Genomic DNA, 20,599 nt, shown 5'->3' with positions numbered 1-20,599 from the left:
GCCTGAACCAAAGCAATATTGTTATACACCTTACATATACCACTGGATCAAGGCAGCATTTACACCTGAGCAGTAGGGGATCTGAACATACAGCTACTCAGAGTCTCGACCAGGGAATCACAACATCCTTCTCATAAGCGAGTCCCCCAAGCAAAACACCAACACTTCTCAGAACCAGAAGACATCATGAACCTTGTGACTCAGTGCCTAATTAAATTATTACCAAAAGGTGTGAAAGCCTTCCTACAATCAAGCCTCCCCGAAGCAAGCTTCCCTTAATGGGCTCCATGTGAGACCTATTAATGGGCGAGGAAGATCTTATACCCCATTAACATTACAGCACCCTCATCTCAATCTACTTTTCTTGCACTCTTCCCCCCTTTCTCATCTCCTATATTCTAGTCTCTGAGTCTCTAAGAACTAGTTCTCCTTACTGTGATCAAAACCTCATTTTGTACACATGATCCCATCCTGTCCTAAAGGATACAAAAGACTGCCCTCCTTCCCACTCCACCACCCATTCTATTGGCTCCATTACTGCTGTATACAAACATGAAAGTATCCAAATCTCACTCAGTCTTTAAAAGCCATGATGAGACTCTACCATCTGTGTAAGCTATTGTCCTATTTCTTGCTTCTTCTTTCTCACTTAAACTCCTTGAAAAAGTTGTTTATACTTTCATTTCGTTGTCTTTTAAGCCATCTGCAGGTTGGATTCCAACTTCTTCATTTAATTGAAGCTGCTCTCTCCAAAGGTGCCAATCATCTCTTACTTGACATATTGGATAGATTTTTCTTAATCCTCGTTCCTCTTGACCTCTCTGCAGTACCTGACACAGCTTGTCTTCTCCTTTCCATGTATTCTTTTTCCTCTTGAGTTTTTATAACAGTGCTCTCAATTCTGATTACTCCTCCTCAAGTCTCCATTACTCTAACCTAGGCCTTCTTTTTTCTCTACTCTCTTTCACTTAGTAATTTTATCAATTCTCATAAGTTCATTATCACTTTCACTCACCCCAATTATAGAATCAGCTGCTTGGTCTTGTCATTTCTATATTCACAACATCTCCCCCACCATATGTCCCCTTGTCTCCATTTAAACATATATAACCCTAGCTCAGGCCCTGAAAAATTGCAAGAGCCTCTTGATGAGTCAACTTGCCTGAGTTCTCTCTTCACTCCAATCCATCCTTCACACAGTTGCCAAAGTAGTTTTCCTAAAGCACATTTTTAGCATGTCATCTCCCATCCCATCACAATAAAATTCAGCATTTCCCTATTTAAACTAGAATAAAATAAACACTCCTCTCTTTAGTATCCAAAGCTCTGTGCAAACTGACCTCTGTCTTTCCAGGCTTCTTACACATAAATTCCCCCTAAGAATTCTCTAATATAGCCATATTGGCCTAGTTGCTGTTCCTCTACTGACTGTTTTTTTCACTAGTTTTTTCCCAATGTCTTGAATGTTCTCCATCCTCAAAGCTTTCTTTTAGGCTCAGGTCAAGAACTACATTCTGCAGGAGACCTTTCCCAATCCCTACCTTATCTCAGGCACTGCCGTCTTTCCCAGTCCCCCACAGCTAGGGCCTTGTCCTACAAAGTGTACAAACTGGTAACAGCTTTGTATTGTCTCCCCACCTTAAAATATAAGCTCTTTGAAGGCAGGAACTTTTTTCCTTTTATTTCCAAACCAAAAATTGACTGTTTGACATATGATTTCTGTGACCAAGAGGGATTCCCTTAACATCTAGATGTCTCATATTTTCCACAAGTAAAAAAAAAATAAAATCTATTCCTATGTGCCATATAGTGGTCTATGATGAAAATTAGGGAATAAAATGCAAGTTTTCAAACAGACAGGTCTAACATAATCAATATACATAAAAATCTCTCTCGCTTTTTTAATTTGAAAACAGTCAGGGTTTATATTTTGGTTAAAACACTCTTTTGTTAAAAAAAATCTGTTTAAGAATAAAATTAATTTGAGTTGCCAACTAGAACTAGACATCTTCCTGATAATGGATCCTGGATGCTAATTCTCCATAAAGGTGTCAGGGCACAGTCCTACTACCTAGTCTATTCTCATGGAAACTTTTCAGTCCCAGACTACCCTCTCCCCATCTGCCCCACCCCACCCAGGTTTAACAAACGTCTTCCTTTTTTTTCTTCCCACAGACTCTTGACTTGCATTCCTGTTTCTTAGTTTATCTTATTCATCAATTGTTTTCCAGTAGGGTTTGTTTTCTTTTTGGCTGATCGTGTAACAGGAATACAATTATATGGTGGCTACTCCCCTATGGCCTTCTTACAAGCAAGCATACAATTCTGAGGTTTCCTAAGGATTTTTACTGCAAGTAATAATAAGAACATAGAGCCATAAGAAATGAAATTACAGAATTATCAGAAGTCTTATAGAAAAACAAAAACATAAAAACCTAACTCTGGTATCTACTGCAACATAAATAAAATTAAGTATTACTCATACTTGACATCCTCAATTCTATTAAAACTACATTCTTTTTCTTGGCTCTTCTCAATCTCACCCAGTACTTCTACTTACCTTTTTTTCCTGTGGTTGATGGTCCTTCAGGTTAAGAGGCCCCCTTGCTTTTCATAAATAAATGCTTTATTTTATCCCTTTCACTGTCTTTGTTTTGTAAAGTACTTTTTGGGTAAAATGAAATACTGTGATTTTTTTAAGGCCAAAAATACCAAAATAAAATTTATCTTTGTTTCAGACAGAAACGCAGACCTTTAGTCTCTCTGGGATCTGGATTTCTGCCAGAAACAGAGACAGTATTTCAGTATTTTCTCCCTACAAAAATCTATCACCGTCAACACTGAATCCTCATATTTTTAGGTATTCTGTGGCTCAGCGACTGTATTCAAAAGGACCAAATCCAATCCTGGGAGAAATCCCTCCCAACTCACTCTTATTAGCTTCTTATGACCCCATTAATAGCTGAGATCTCAGAATATGTCTGGTGTCTATATCTCTAGAGATGAGACTATTAGGGTCCTCATCTCCTGTAAAACCATTGAAGGTAACAAAAGCACGTATCAATTTATAAAGAGTCATTATATGCCAAATATTTGTGCATATAAATTTTTAAATGTCAAAGACTCAAAAACAGAAGTCCAGGGGGGCAGAGGCCAAGATGGAGGCTGGAAAGCAGGGACTTGCCTAAGGCTCTCCCTCAGGACCCTCCAAACACCTATAAAAATGACTGAACAAATTCTAGAACTGCTGAACCCACAAAATAGCAGAGGAAGCAGGGCTCCAGCCAAGGACAGCCTGCATGGTCACTGGGTAAGGTCTATTGCATGGAGCTCGGCATGGAGTAGAGCAGAGCCCAGTGTGGGCTGCACCCGGACCAACCAGACTGGGAGCTGGGCGCAACAGGCCCTAGCATCCCAAATCACTGAGCTGTGGCAGTTACCAGACTTTTCAACCCACAAACACCAAAGACAATAGATAAAGGTTAGTGGGAATAACTGCCAGGACAGAGTGAAAGGAGTTCAAGGTTAGGCCACCACCCTGGAGACAGCAGAGGTGGTGCAGCTACAGAACTACAGCTGCAATTGCTTCTGGCCCCAGGCCCCCCTGGTGGGAAGAATTAAGTGGTAGATCAGAGGGGAAGTGAAGAGCCTGCTTAGATATGAGTCACAGTCAGGGTTGGCAGTTCTTGGGGGAGGAGGAGCGCTGGTGTGGCAGAGCTGGCTGTGTAGAAATAGCTCTGAAGACAACAGAGCAGCCCCTCAAGCTTGGGACAAGGTACTCTCTACACTACAAGCAGCCATACCCTGATGAAAAACTCAAGGGTCAAGTAGTTGGCTGGGACCATGAACAGGCAGCGAAAACAGACTCAGATTCAGACTCAGACTTTGGAATCTTTCTTTGGTGACAAAGAAGACCAAAACACACAGCCAGAAGAAGTCAACAAAGTCAAAGAGACTACAACAAAAGACTCCAAGAAAAACATGAACTGGTCTCAGGCCATGGAAGAGCTCAAAAAGGATTTGGAAAAGCAAGTTAGAGAAGTACAGGAAAAAATGGGAGGAGAAATGAGAGTGATGCGAGAAAACCATGAAAAACAAGTCAATGACTTGCTAAAGGAGACCCAAAAAAATACTGAAGAAAATAACACCTTAAAAAATAGACTAACTCAAATGGCAAAAGAGTTCCAAAAAGCCAATGAGGAGAAGAATGCCTTGAAAGGCAGAATTAGCCAAATGAAAAAGGAGGTCCAAAAGACCACTGAAGAAAATACTACCTTAAAAATTAGACTGGAGGAAGTGGAAGTTAGTGACTTGATGGAAAATCAAGATATTATAAAACAGAACCAAAGAAATGAAAAAATGGAAGACAATGTGAAATATCTCATTGGAAAAACCACTGGCCTGAAAAATAGATCCAGGAGAAATAATTTAAAAATTTTGGACTACCTAAAAGCCATGATCAAAAAAAGAGCCTAGATATCATCTTTCAAGAAATTATCAAGGAGAACTGCCCTGATATTCTAGAGCCAGAGGGTAAAATAGAAATTTAAAGAATCCACAGATCACCTCCTCAAAAAGATCCCCCAAAAAACCTCCTAGGAATATTGTCGCCAAACTCCAGAGCTCCCAGACCAAGGAGAAAATACTGCAAGCAGCCAGAAAGAAATTTGAGTATTGTGGAGAAACAATCAAGATAACCCAAGATCTAGCAGCTTCTACATTAAGAGATCGAAGGGCTTAGAATATGATATTCCGGAGGTCAATGGAGCTAGGATTAAAACCAAGAATCACCTACCCAGCAAAACTGAGTATCATGCTCCAAGGAAAAACCTTTTTATTCAGAGAGTTTACATAGTTTCACTATCTTGGATTCTGTTGATTTTTGCTCTCCTAAAATACTGTAATAGACGTCACTTCTTTCTTAATGAAAGGTACTATTAAATTTTGCTCCTAAACACTTCAATGCATCATTGAACCTTAAAATTAATCCAGTTAAATAATTGTGAAGTTAAATGCAAAATTTTGCCACCACCACCACTGCCATGCCAACCTCAAGACAAGCTCACCCTAATGCAGTGGCCAAATCAATGCAACATTACAGATCTTGAACTGGGTTATGATACATTACCTTGGGATCAGTATTATATAAATGATTTTGAGGCAGTATATCCAAGGAAATGATTCAGAGACAAAATTAAATGTAAGTGAGCAATCAATAAATAGTATAAATTCTAAACAAAAAAGGAAAAAATAAATGGTTTTAAACCAATTTAACTTTTGTAGAACATGAGACAAACAACTTTTGCAGCACTGGATTTCTAGCCACTTAGATGAAATACCTGGGCATCTTTAAAAACCTAAACAAATTATGTAGAGTACATGGCAAATGAAATAAATTTTATTGAACACAGAGGATTTAAAGATTAAAGTGGTCAAGTGCCACTTCAAGTTTAATCCATTTTTCCAACAAATGATCTTCCTAAAATGTTGTGTATCTGGTTCACTAACTGAAAGAATTGAGTAACCATTTTAAATTCATTTCTTTTTATCTGTATGGAAGCAAGCATGGAACACAGAACAACAGTAACAACCTTACCTGACATGCATTATAAAGCAGCTGATGTTCCAATTTTTTTATGCCCAGGATTTGCTGAAACATTTCATAAAGTTGTTCTTTGCTCAATATAAGTTCTGATACAGCACTCAGCGCCATTCGATTTGGCTGTTTGCACAGGTCCTCTTCGCCTTTATAGATAGCATCATATTTAGCTATCCATGAACTCAGCACTGTCTCTTTGCTCAAACCATCAATTTCTGGCAAACTCCGCACCCTCTTCTCAATGTTTTTCTTGAATACATCTCTGAAGTCATTAGCAGAACACCCTCCACTGTGAACCATTCTGGCTACCCGATCACTCTTAAGGAAAACCTAAAAGAAAACGTAGAAAAAAGCACATAAAATTAAATGTGCATGCTAATGCCACTGTTCAACAGTAATAGAAAGAATCCAAAGAAGAGTTTGACATTTCAGAAAAATGTTTTATAACAATTAGTGTTTGCTTGAAAATTTATTCAATGAGTTTTCAGTTCAATTCAAAACAATGGACATCAGGAAGCTATTTTGTGCTGAATTCCATGCAAAGACCCCACAATTTCACTGCATGAATAAATAGAAATATTTTGGTTGGAATTGTCCAAACTGTAGATAACAACTATGAGAATCTTTTTCTTCTGCATCTATATTCCAGAGCAACTGGAGTATAAAGAAGAGGATAAGAAATGCAATGCAGTGAATCCTAGCTCTGACTCTGACACAATCAGAAACGTTCTCCTGTAGGGACTTTGTTTTTGCTAGAATAATGACCTAAAAGATATAGAGGCAAATAGTAGACTATCCACACCTATATTCCCAAAATCAGCACAAGTATTAATAGTGTGGGATCAGGAATCAAGATCTCTTCATAGATTAAGAGAGCTCACATGGATCTAGGGGATACTTGTTGTTTAGTTATTTCAGTCATGTCCAACACCTCATGACCCCATTGGGGGTTTTCTTGGCAAAGGCGCCAAAGTGGTTTGCCATTTCCGTCTCCAGCTCATTTTATAGGTGAGGAAACTAAGCCAAACAGCATTAAATGACTTGTCCAGGCCATACAGCTAGTAAATTCCTGAGGTCAGATTTGAACTTAGGAAGATGAGTCATCCTGCCTTCAGATTCAACTCTGCCCCCAGGATATACTTACCTTCTAAAAAAATCCTAGAAAATACATGTTTTTATAAAGGCAGTGCCGCTAGGTTCACACCTACTTCAAGAAGTTGCCAGTATAATACTCAGATATAATCCAAAGAAAACAATGACAGATACCACAGGGAAGCTTTCCTCCTCAGAAGCAGTAAGTAAAACACCAAGATGATCAAGTCAAGTCATGGATCACAAGACACTTTAGAATTCTTCAATTCAGTTCAAATCAATTCAACTCAGATGTTTCCTAGTTATCTATGTTCAAAGCACAGGAAGTCAGTACACATTCATCAAGCATCCTTTCTGCCTTGAATAAACATCCCTCCCAACACAAAGATTATATAATGTAATGTTTATTCTCTCAATTCAAAAAATCAATTTAATTTAAATATATATATTGAACACATATACAATATCTACCATGTGCAAGATGTTATTAATATGAAAATCAAAAAAAAACAGTCTTTGCTCTAAAGAAATTCACAATACAAATAAGGGGGGCTAATTTATTTATCCAAATAAGAGACATGCTGGAATATAGTAAGTACAAGGGAGAGGTACAAACAAAATACGAGAACTTTGATGAGAAAGGTGTTGCTTTCAGGTAGGAAGCTCAGAGATGGCTTTGACTGAACTGGACAATGAAGGAACAGAATGATTTCAAACATGTGGGCAAACAAAAACATTCCAAGCATAAGGACTGAGAGACAGTGGAACAAAAGTAAGTGGAACATAGCATGTGTGAAAGGGTTATCTGTTGTTCTTGTTCTGTTGTTTCAGTTGTGTGCAACCCTTTGTGACATGATTTGGAATTTTCTTGGCAAAGATAATGGAGGGATTTGCCATTTCCTTCTCCAGCTCATTTTACAGATGAGGAAATTGAGGCAAACAGGGTTAAGTGACTTGCCCAGTCACACTGCTAGTGTCAGAGTTCAGATTTGAATTCAGGAAGATGAGTCTTTCTGACTTCGGGCCCACCACTCTATCTACTGTGCCATCTAGCTGCCCTGTAAAAGGATATAGTAACAAACAATGCTAGAAGGGTAGGTTAAAAACAGATTGTGAGAGGCCTTAAAAGTCAGACAAGTTAAGTTTATATTTTATTCTGTAAGCTGCAGGGATTCCCTGTAGGTTCCTAAAGTTCAGATCTCTGAATCAGAAAGTTTATCATAGCAGTGTAAGGCTGAAGCCTATTTCTGATGATGACTTATACCAAATGTATGAAGTCAGGGAAATCATTCAGGAAATGCATGATCAGAAAAGTAGGTGGGTATGATCAGGAAGCAAAAGTGAGGATTAACAGATAGATGACTTGAGTGTTGTGCTGATAAGACCAAAATGTAAAGAGACCTAAAATAATTTCTCCAACATACTGGGTAAATCATTTGTAAAGGACCTATGGAAAATCATAGGCAAGAGTCACCCAGAAGAAGTTATGGATAGGTAGTGAGCTCCATCCACAGACAGAATACTCAGACTGATGAAATCACAGATGGACTGTGGTATATTGCACATGAAACAGAAGATGGCAAATTAAGGTGTTCTCATCTTCTTTCTCAGACTCCATGCCACCTTGAATCAATAAGGAATGTGTCAGATGTTAACCGTAGCAAGAAGATGGAAAATTTCACCACATAAGACAACTTCTGAAATGACAGATGGAGGCTGAGTGACAAAACTCACTCTCACTCCCCTGATACACATCCTAGGTGACTTACTGTTTAGGCCACTATTTGGGACTCTGATTGAAGCAGATTTTAATGGCATTCTCTCATCAGTGACCCAAACTGAACCCTCACATCCACTCTTTTTAAAGTCTGTAGAAGAAGAGAGGGAAGAGATTAGAGCACTTCCAATGACCATGGAAGGTGAACAACTATGGGAAGGCCTAAGAGGAAGGGGAAGGACCACCAGTAGTACAGATACAATCTTCTCTACCAAGGGAAGTTGAGAAAATATAAATCCAGCTACAGCCATCCTTACCATCCCACTGTACCAGTTAAGTCTTCCATGGTGGGAAAGTAAAAAGTTGTCCCTCAACTCTCAACTCAAGGAGGGCTTTGGAATCATCCAACTTAGGTTTTCTGTCCCAAAGGCAGAGTTTGGGGGTGGTGGAACATGGGGCAAGCCAAAAAGAGCTAACACTGATACAATCAGAATAGAAGAGGAGGGAATGATGGCAAGAAGACTGAGAGAGAAAGCTTGAGAATGAGACAATCTCCCTGTTAGGAAAAACAAACAAAAAACAGCTATTAGACTCATATAAAAGGGAACATGAGTAGAGAGGCCAGCAGTCACAACATAATTAAGAAACAGTATCCTGTAATGGGAAATAGACTGCCCAATTAAAAAAAAAAAGAACTCAAGATGCAAATTCTATGGGTACATTTGTGGAAGGTAGGGAGAAAGAAGCAATCATAGCAAGATACTTTGGCACCGGTTAAAAAAGAAACAGAAACATTCAAAGGAGGTGAGGAAGAATATAAGATGGATTTGGGGTGAAAACTGGAGTTACCAAAGGAGAAACCAATAAGACAAATGAGAAAGTAGGCATTTAAAACACTTAAGGGAGAAACTCTCCCAGGCAATGGAAGCTGTGGCTGATGCAAAACCTAAAAATACAGATGCAAAAGAAAATTTTATCAAAAATGATTAAAACAGCAAGAGCACTGTTAGATTTATACAAGTCAGATCAAATAATCTTGAGGATAAGAAGTGCTAATTTAAAGGCAGTAGCTCTACCAGAAAAACATACAAAGAGAAATAAAAGGCTTTGTATCATAATGGAGGAAATAACACTCACAAGAAAATTATTCAGACCTCTAACTGCAATGTGAAACAATAATGATAAAAAAATTAGTTGTAATTTTTAAAAATGGAAAAAATAAATTAGAGTACATCAAGTAAACATTAACAAAAAGAAATTAAATACAGCAGTTCAGTGTTCAATGAAGACAAGAAAACAAACTAGCGAGTGAAATACTTTTGAACAAAAGGTGTAGGAAAAATGGAAAACAGTTTGGTAGAAATTAGGTTTAAATTAATATTTTGTACCCTATACCACAGCAAATTCTAAATGAATATCTGCATAAATACAAAAGCTCACGTAACAGTAAACTTAGAGGAAGATTTTGAAGCACCTTTCACAATTGTGAGTAATGTGAACACTGATATCCAGTTAAGGGTTAGAGGTTTAAAAAAAATAGAAATTTTGATTATATGAAATAAAAAAAAATTTTCATAGAGAAAACAAATATAGCTTGAAGATAAATGGAATTTTTCAAGTAGGAAAAAAACACCCTTTCCATTAAATATAGGTAGAATCTCTGCCCAGCTAGATGGCACAACAGATAGAGAACTGGGCCTGAAGTCAGTAAGACCTGAGTTCAATTATGGTCTCAGGCACTTACTAGCTGTGAGACCTTGGGCAAGCAACTGTTTGTCTCAGTTTCCTCATCTGTAAAAAATGAGTTGGAGAAAGAAATGGCAGACTATTCCAGTATCTTTGCCAAGAACACCCCAAAGGGGGTCACGAAGAGTTGGATATGACTGAACAACAACAACAACAGCAGAATCTCTGCTAGAATTCTTATGTCAAAATATATAAGGATTTGACACAAATATATGGAAAGGGTTTATCAATCAATTAGAATATATTTCTTTATCTGCAGAACATAGACGTGTGGATTGTCACCTATTTAAGAGGGCAACAGACAATTTCTTATTAATTTCCAGTAAACAGAGCTACTCTCAATCTGACTGGCTGGCTGGAACACTGAAGGAAAGAACTTTGGTTCAAGGACCACTCACCCTATATCACAAGAAAGAGCAGCAAAATGCTTTCAGTCTTTTTGCATTTCATTCTCTGATCTGACAACATGCCTCTGGGAAGGTGGGAGGGAGGAATGAGATTGTAGAAAACTGTACACACCATTTCTCTTTTCTGTCCCATCAAGAAACTGGTGTTGGCTTCCTTGGATGGGGCATAAGCACATGTCAGTTGAACCAGTTTGTCCATGTTACTTTAGAGGCGAGTTCATAGACAATGTTCCCAATCTTCAACTTCCAATGGGAAAAGGGGGGTATCTAGATCTCCAGAAACCAACCTTCTAGTTAGAGAAGGGAGATTTCCTGGGTAGCATCAGCTTTGGGAATTGCTTTGACACAGATTGATCTCAAAATGAAAAATTCAGAGACCTGACCTTCTTCTAGAGGAAGATTTCCTGATTACCTTGATTTTTGGAAAAAGAAGAGATTACCCCTTTACTCTTTTATCTATAGATGGAAGCGAGTAAAAGAAGCAAATTATTGGAGCAAGTATGGAAGCTGGATTATAGATGGCAAGTAAATTCTATTGGTTTTATTTAAATTCTATTAGAGGGGGCTCAATATAAGGGAAAATAGTGGTCAAAGGGAAATATATATTGTATAAAAACAAAAGACAACAATAAAACTTTCAAAAATGAAATAAAAAGACTTTTTTAAAAAAAATACTTAATGTATTATCTAGGAAAGGTGATTGGAAAGGCAAAAGCTTGGAGACAGAACAGTTCAAAAGTAATTATAACAGTCCAGAGAAAGTAGCAAGGGCCTAAAAGTAGGGTGGTAAAAGCATGTGTGGGAAGGATGGGACAGATGGGAGAAATAATTTGGAAGTAAAATCAACAACTGATTCTATATATGAGGGAAGGAAGAATGGTACTGCCATTTGAAAAATAAAAGCAATGGACAGAGAGAAGTTTTTTGGGAAAAATTTAAGATTTTAACCTTAGGCTTGCTTAATTTGAGGCAGAAGGAAAATATTCAGGTGCCTCTAAGATGAAAATAGGATGAGAACTATCAAAAGAGACAGAGAAAGAGCCAAACCATGGAAAGGAAGTCGGGGAATAAGAGGGCATCAAGGAAGAGGCAGCCGGTAACATAAAATGGGAAGAAGGCGAAGGATAATGAGGACATTGGCTTTTGTAACAAAGAGGTCATTAGAGACATTCAAGATGACTATTTCAGTAAAATGGTGGGAAGTTATTGTACTAGGTTAAGGAATGAGCTAGATGGTGTAGTAGATAAAGTGCTGCCCCACCCCCCACCCCCCCAGAGTCAGGAGAACCTGAGTTCAAATTTGATCCCAGATATATATTAGCTCTGTGACCCTGGGCAAGTCACTTAACACTGTTTAGCTCTGTTTCTTCATCTGTAAAATGAACTAGAGAAGAAAATGGCAAACCACTCCAGTATCTTTGCCAAGAAAACCCCAAATGGGGTCATGAAGATTCTGACACATTTGAAAAAACTGAACAACAAGGAATGAGTGATAAAGAAAAAGAACTAGCAAGTGTAGATTACTCTTTTCTGAAGCTTTACAGGAAAGTGGTGGAGAGTGAAGGCAGTAGCTTGAAGGATATGGAAAGGTTAAAGTAAGAATGCTTTATGCTTTTACTGTTGTTTGTTTTTGTTTTTAATTGTTTCAAGGATAGGTAAGACCCAAGGATCGCATGGAGATGGAGAGAGAAAATATATGAGAGAGAATGTCTGGAATGAGGTCATGAAGACAGGATGAGATATAATCAAATACACAGGTGGCTCATTTAATATTAGAAAGGGGGACACTGAAAGCAGCCAAAGATGGATAGGAGGAAAAAAATCAAATTGGGTGATTTAATATTAGTAAAATAAAGGGCAAAAATTTTTCCTAAAAGTATTCATTGTTAAAGACAAAATTGAGGGTTTGCAGAGAGAAGGGAGGTGGAAGCTTAAAAGTGTCACTGTAGAAAATGTGGTAGAGTAGTAAATAAAATTAATTACATGTAGCAGAGTGGGACCCAGCTGAGGTTAGGTAGCATAAATATGTACCTGACTGGTCAAGATTATTATAAGTATTTGGCAGGTTGGGAGTAGAATCACAGGAGAGGTGATAGTACAAGTTTTCTAAGACTGAGGGTTAGTGGGGTTCAAACAGTCAAAGGTCAAGATAAAAGAGAACGAAGCAGGCTTAGAAAAGGTCTCTTTCAAAAAAAAAAAAGAAAAGGTCTCTTTCCTTGCAAAAGATAGGGGATATTTGTCTAATAGCTAAAAAGGAGATGCATTTATGATTATAGGTCCTGAAATTAAAGGGATTTTACAAACTCCTATTTTTAAACTTCTCCCCCTTACTCATCATTAATATATTCAAAGCTTCATAGAGTCTAGTTACCCTAGATTGATGAAAGTTTAAGAATCTTTAGATCCCTTTGTTCATCTTAATGTAAAACTGTTGTTCAGTTGTGTTCAACTTTTTATGACTCCATCTTAGGGTTTTCTTGCCAAAGATATGAGAATGGTTTGCCATTTCCTTCTCCAGCTCATTTTGAAGATGAGGAAACTGATGCAAAGAAGGTTAAGTGACTTGCTCAGTCACACAGCTAATAAGGATCTGTGGCCAGAATTGATGATTCCAAGCCTAGTGCTCTACCTACTGCGCTACCAGCCAGTATAACACTATACAGCCCCTTAAAAGCCCTAAATCATTTAGAATTAGTGTATAGCCTGGATAGAGTTAGTTTCCTAGGAGACTTTACATGCTGAACTTATTTTTTTTGGTTTTTAAAATGTTTTATTGATATCTTCTGTTTCATAAACAGAGAAACATTGAAAGACTCAAATGAAGGGATATGAGAGGACACCTCCAATTCACACCTTCATAAGGGTAGGAGGTTCACAGATGTTACACATTGCATGTGTTTTCAGAATATTTCAATGTATTGCTCAGTTGTGCTGATTTGTTTTACCCTCTCTACTAATACTACAAAATGCTATTTTACTCATGGGATAGCTCTTTGGGAGGAAGGGTAGAGATGTTTGAGATAACTATGAACTTATTTTTAATTAAAAAAAATAATTAACAAAATAAAATCCATTTTCTCTGTTTTCTACCCAATCTCCCCACTATTGAAAAAAAAAACTCTTGTAGCAAATATGCATGGTTAAGAAAAAAAATTCCTGCACTGACTGTGTCAACACACACACGCACACACACACACACACATACACACATATATATATACACACACACACATATATACACATATATATACACATATATACATATATGTTTGTGTGTGTATGTGTGTATATATATATTATATATATATATATATATAAATAAAATGTTCTGCATCTTCAGGACATCATCTCTCTATCAAGAGATATGTAGTATGCTTTACAGTCTGTCTGAAATCATGGTTGGTCATTGCACTGACCAGAATTCTTACTTCTTCCAAAGGTTTTTTTTTTTAATTAAATCTTATTTTTTCAATAAACGAAAATTGATTTTCTTTCTTTCCCACTTTATTTTCCAGAGTTAAACCAGGTTAGCAGTGAAGGAGGAATACAGGTCTCCTTGTATCTTTTCTGAGTGTTCCACTACTGGTTTGGTGTACTATCAGTAGAATTGTAGTTAAAGCCGAGAGAGACTATTATTTCTCAACTGCATGCAATCTCAGACTTTAATAGCAGAGAAGGTATTATTGAAGCAGCTAACCAAAATATCAGTAGTGGGTAGGGAGAAAAATGAGGCCAGAAGTAGACCTGTAGACTGGGAGAAGACAGAGGAATCAAGGGACCAAATGTCACAATGAGGGAGAAAAACAGACATGAGACAAGTAAGGAATAAGGAAATGTGAAATAACAGGCAATTGTGATCAGAGAGGAGAACTGCAGAGCTCAGAATATTGAAGATGGCATAATTGTGGAGGTGCATTTTAGGGTCTTGAGAATATCAACAAACCCACTTATGTAGAGAACCTGTATAAATGTAGCTAACTTAAAACTCATTCAGCCTCTGATAGAAAGGATAAGGGTAGCATTTGAATTGTGATTTATCTGTTGGCCCTCTACTGACTAATGCAATAAATATACCCTTTAATGTCATTAATTATTAATGGAAGGGAAGAAGGTAGACATAGATCATGTTCTATTTGAATTTTAACACCCAACAGCTAAGTTCTACCAAGAATTAGTCCTTTCACTATGCCCAAAGGGCTATAAAAATGTGCATACCCTTTGACCCAGCAATATCACTTCTAGGGCTGTATCCGAAAGAGATCATTTGAGGACCTATAATCATAAATGCATCACCCTTTTAGCTATTGGACAAATATCCCCTATCTTTTGCAAAGGGCCCACATGTACAAAAATATTTATAGCATCTCTTTTTGTGGTGGCCAAGAACTGGAAATCGAGGGGTTACCCATCAATTGGGGAAAAGCTGAGCAAGTTGTGGTATATGAATGTAATGGAATAGTATTGTGCTATAAAAAATGATGAACAGGTGGACTTCGGGAAAACCTGGAAAGATTTATATGAACTGATGCTGAGTGAAGTGAGTGGAACTAGGAGAACACTGTACACAATAACAGCCACAGTGTGCAAGGACAGACTTTGATAGACTGAGCCCTTCTCAGCAATGCAAGGACCTAAAACTTTTCCAAAGGACTCATGATGGAAAATGCCATCCACATTCAGAGAAAGAACTATGGAGTCAGAATTCAGAGCAAAACAGCCTCTTTTCTCTTTTGTATTGTTTTGTTTTCTTTCTAATGGTTTCTCCCATTCCTTATAGTTCTTCTATGCAACATGACTAATGTGAAAATGTGTTTAATAGGAATGTATGTATAGAGTCCATATTGGATTGCATGCCATCCTGGGGAACGAGTGAGGAAGGAGGAGAAAATTTAAAACTTATGGAAGTATATGTTGAAAACTGAAAATAAATAAATGTTTTAAAATAAATTTAAAAAGTTAAAAAGAAATAAAAATAAAAAAGAAATTAGTCCTTTCTATTTATATGCTACAGGCCAAGTAGGTGGTGCAGTGGATAGAGTTGCCAGTACAGAGTCAGAAAGACTCATCTTCCTGAGTTCAAATCTAGCCTTAGACATTTATTAGTTGGGTGACCCTGGGGTCAAGTCATTTAACCTTGTTTGCCTCAGTTTTATCATCTTGTAAAGTGAGCTGGAGAAGCAACCACTTCATTATCTTTGTCAAGAAAACTCTTAAAGGGGTCAAGAAGCATCAGACACAACTAAACAACACACAAACATATTTATATGCCAAGACCATATGTCAAGTAGCTTAATAGGCAATGGAAAATCAGTGATAATAAAAATTTGGAATAGGCAAAGTAATTCCAAATAAGGAATTGACCACAAAATGGATCTTTTGACTCCTCCAAAAGAACATATGAATTAACTCAGTGGAATGTCTCATTATTCACCCATAGCAATTTATTTAGAATATGTATTTTTTCTATTGTTTATAAAGTCTTTTAAATAACAGATTAAAAACTACTATCTGCAAGCTAAATTCTGAGGCTATACCTGAAATACTTCCTGGTAGCACTGCCAGAGGATATTCTAGCCAGAAACTCTTGAAGAAGTTTGGTCATACTTATCAAAGAAGCAGTCTTCTTCTTAATAATGCCATTAATATAGTCCTTTTTTTATTTTTCCCCCATTGTTAAACTTGATAAAATCATTTCACGATCTGATATCACTGAATCCTGGCATAATCAGGTATTGCTTTCACTTACTAAGCTACTGTAAAGACTTCAGTAGTCAATCATCTCAAAAAACAAAGAAACCCTGGGAAAGCTCAAATCCTGAGTCATCTTTTCAAAATCCGATCAGTGATAGCAAGGAAAGGCTGATTTCAGTCAGTCAATCCTTGGAAAGTTTGAATATCAAATTGCTACCAATTCCCCAAGACGTCACTGCTTTCTCCACTCTACAGAAGCACCATGAATCTGCCCCAGTGAAATCTCACCTGTCTCCATCTTCACTGACTGTTCTTCTTTACTGTAAGTATGTCTTCTCAATCAAGCTGGCTTGCTACACTGACTTGCTATGTGTTCCCATATTTCCTTGTATTGTACGTTACTGTCCCAAACTTACTAACCCTATAATGTGAAATTACAATAGCAATCCATTCAGTGTATGACTAAAATAGTTCCCAATTTTCATGACTCCCCCCAAAAAAATCCCTAAAATGTATTATTATCTAATGATAGCATTACAAGCATTCAAAAATCTTGCAAGATAATTTGTGTCAATTGTGTCATTTGGGTCATTCAATTATGGCAAACACAAAACTATCCTGAACTACCAAATTTATTCTGCTTAAAAACACATCAAATAAAAAGGGCTATTTGACCATCCCTACCTTTTTGTGACCTCCCCAGCCCAGGAATGTTGTTCATAATAAATTCTTGTAACCAATTTATATCCTTGTAACCAATTCATTCCCCCTCACAATTCAGTTTTCTTTTTCTGCAACAGGTATGAGCTGTTGTAACCAGAATGGCCTTTGTTTTCTTTGAATGAATCAGCTTACCTCATTGAGCCTCTGGACACTGCGGCTTGCTCTTCCAGGGCAGGAAGCCCAAAGAGCATTCCAGGAAGCAGACAACTTCCTGTGTGATGAGTCATGGGGCTGGCTGAGGGGAGGTGTTAGCTCCAGAACCTTGTCTATGCTAGGGGGAGGGGCCAAGTCAAGAACCAATCGGCCCTGGTCATTCAGGCGGCACTTGATGATGTCAAAAACCCTATAAGAGGGGAGAGGACAGCTTGAAGCTCTCTCTTTCCTTTTCCGGTTGGTGTGGGAGCAACCAGGAGCATGACTCTGGGCCAGCCCTTGCTCTTGGGCCGAGCCCAGATGTTGGTAACTATGAATTGTATTGGGTCTGTCTGTTGATATTTGTAATTTGTTTGTATTTTGGTTTTGAGGTTCGGGGTGCTGGTTTGTTTTTTCCCCCGAACTAAATGAATGTTTTGAACCTCAGGGTGCTGTTTTTTTCCCCTGAAGTAAGTCAATGAATCTGTATTTAGTCTGTCTCATGATACTTGTCTGTATGCTCCCCTGAACTAACTGAATGCTAACTGAATGCTGGCATTTTCCCCTGAACTAAATGATTGTTGTCTGTATGCTAACTGAATGCTGGATTAAAGTAAGCTGATCAACCCCTTCACCGTGCTTTCCTTGTTTAAGCAGATAAAAAGAACCTGCGCTTTCCCTGGGTCCCGGCAGGCCCCTAGGTGCTGGCTGTGGGTGCATCTTACGCCCCCACCGAAGCTGCTAGCTGGGTTGTTAAAACAGAAGCTGACCTTGAGCCATCAGTGAATAATTGTTGAGTTTCTCCATTTACCCAGTTCTAGATTCAACTAATTTTCTATCATCTAGCCCCCACTTCTCCATCTTCTTCATATGAATATCATGAAAAACTTTATCAACAATGCTGCTAGCAGCTACTGTGGCGGTGAAAGATCAATAACAAGATCAACAACGAGAGCACACAGGAGGGCTGCTAGCACAGTTCTTTGATCTGCCTTTCTAAGGAAAGCAACTTTAAGGGGTTAACAATCTCAGTTGAATTAAACATACATATATCATTCACTTAGCTCAAGGGAAAAAGTCAGTACCCTGAATTTCAGAGTAAATACAAAGAGAAACTACAAACAGATCAACAGACAAGCTTTGTCTGATCAAGACATCACATACATAGTTTCCAAAAAGAGAAGCACTAACATCTAGGTTTTTAAAGTCTGGTGGGGACAGGGGGGTGGGGAGCTCTTAACAATGGCTACTCAGAGTCTCGGCTGGTCAAATCACATGACACTCTTCCAGTGAGTGAGAGTCCCAAAACAATATGTCAACCTCAGATCTTATGTACCCTTCTCAGGACGTTTCAATAATCTTGCTAGCAGCTGCTGTGGGGGTGTCAGATCCACCAATAACCAGCACCCAGAAAGCTACCAACTCAGGTTCTTTGATCTGCTTTACCAAGGAAAGTAACTTTAAGGGGTTAACAATCTCAATTTAATCAAACATACAAATATCATTCACAGTTCAGGGGGAAAAGATCAGCCCCAGAACTTCAAGGCAAATACAAACAGAAATTACAAACATCAACAGACAGACCTTGCTTAATCCAAATCACAATACATAGTTACCAGTGACAACATCTGGGTTGCAGAGCTGGGGGGCAGTTTGAAGCTTACCCAGAATCTCAACACTCCTTTCATGAGTGTGCCCCAAAAATCAAATGCCAAGCTCTCCTCAATTATATCCAGTTTGGAGCCCTGAGGGCTCTGACCTCACCCCGACTGGGTCTGGGAAAGTTCTCCATCCCCAGGATCACATCAATATACAAATCAATGACTCCCAATCATCTCAGTGCTGAGAAACACTCCAAGACAAAAAGATCCCACTTTATCTGCCCCATTCAAACAAAGGCCAGAATCATTAACGGCACTTAAGAGAAGAAAAGCAAAATGTCCCACCTTAATTACTATTACACAGGGTCAGAGGGCATCACAACCACCCTACTCAAAACTATGTGAACTAGGCTTTCTTCTTTCTCAAGCAGGTCAAAGACTCTTGATTCAATCAAAGAAACAAAAGAGAACAAAAAGTCCCCTTTGCTTGCCATTACATTTTAAAGGCAAGACTCATGAAAGGTACTTGATTACCTTAGTGTTTCCAAAGAGAAAACAGTAAAAAAGTCCCACCCTAATACCATTACATGAGCTACTGCATATTAATGATGTTTTACAGATATAAGAAATCACAGAAGTGTAAGCCATACTACTGCCATTATTTACAAATGTGTCCTTAAGGGGTTTCCCTCAAAAGATAAAAGAATCCGTTAAAAAAAAAAAACTTTTATTCATCCACCAAATTTTCTACCTCTCTATTCACCTTTGTGTCTCACATAGGGAAATATATCCTCACACTCCACCTCTATAGCCCCAACCCAAACCCTCACCCCTTTTGTGTCATCTGCCATATTCTATTACTGCCTAGGAAGAAGGTTGTCAGCATCACTACATCCAGGCCAACCTGACCATCTTCCCTGTCATCTTCTCATCTTTTATCCACCAAAAAATCAAATCCTACGGTCCTAGGCCAGAAAATTTAATAGACACGCCTTGAGTCAAATAGGTATACTGTGACATTGGGTAAAGACAGACTGTGTACTGACAGAGAGATAATAAATTCAGGAACCTAGGAGAGTGAGAAGACTCTTATTTCTGTTTATCCTGAATTAGTATGAATGCCCTGGTCCTTTCAGTGGAACAATATGAAATTAGTCAGGATGAAGAGTTTTAGTTTATCTGTATTACAGTTTGTATCTTGGACTCATCTATTGCTGAATGGACATATAAATGAAATGCACTGTCTGCCCTGAGCTGTTCTGGTTCATCTTGCTTAAAATTGTAATATTTCCCACAGTCCTCTCTAACTGTAGAAACTAACATATGTATTAGCACTTAGAGAGTATATTCAAGCAATTTGTATAATTGTGGGAACAGGAGGGAAATTGTGATGATCAAATACTTATTAAGCATCCACTCACTATGTATAAAACTGCCAGAGACCCACTGAGTGCTGTAAAAACACATTGAAAAGAAACATTCACAATCTCAAAGCAGGGGTTAACCTGATGCCCATGAACTTAAGAAAATATCTGGAATACCAAATTTCAATGTAATTGTTTTTCTTTGAAATCCTATGTATTTTGTGAATTTAAAAACATTATTCTGAGAAGGGTTAGGGAGATAGAGAAATGCCAATTGTCACCATAGGATTGATGTGATCAGTAAGAAAAAGCTTATAGAGAACAAGTAAAAAAAATGACACAGGAAAGGACCCTGGGATCAGTGCATACAATAGGGATGGAACACAGATATTATCATGAAAAGTAGACTAAAAAGAAATGGGCAGAAAGGTAGAAAGAGATCTATGAAAACTCAATGTCAAGAAAACCCACAGAGCGTCAAGGAAAACAAAGAGGTCAAAAGAATTAATAGCTGGGGAGAGGGAAGG

At 38.0% G+C, this 20,599-nt stretch overlaps 1 protein-coding gene across 6 annotated transcripts in view; it reads right to left on the bottom strand.

Annotated features, from left to right (window-relative positions):
* The window catches only part of CADPS2 (calcium dependent secretion activator 2), a 730,659-nt gene that overhangs the window by 485,045 nt on the left and 225,015 nt on the right, over positions 1-20,599 (bottom strand). For all 6 annotated transcript variants that reach the window (XM_036759293.1, XM_036759295.1, XM_036759294.1 and 3 more), the window contains exon 3: positions 5,597-5,929. In XM_036759293.1, coding sequence (XP_036615188.1) covers positions 5,597-5,929 — 333 coding nt within the window. The remainder of the gene's footprint in view (positions 1-5,596; positions 5,930-20,599) is intronic.

This window comes from Trichosurus vulpecula, chromosome 5 (assembly GCF_011100635.1).
Source record: "Trichosurus vulpecula isolate mTriVul1 chromosome 5, mTriVul1.pri, whole genome shotgun sequence".
Lineage (NCBI taxonomy): Eukaryota > Metazoa > Chordata > Mammalia > Diprotodontia > Phalangeridae > Trichosurus > Trichosurus vulpecula.
The sequence above is the reverse complement of the archived record's forward strand: the minus strand, read 5'-3'. Positions and strand labels throughout refer to the sequence as shown.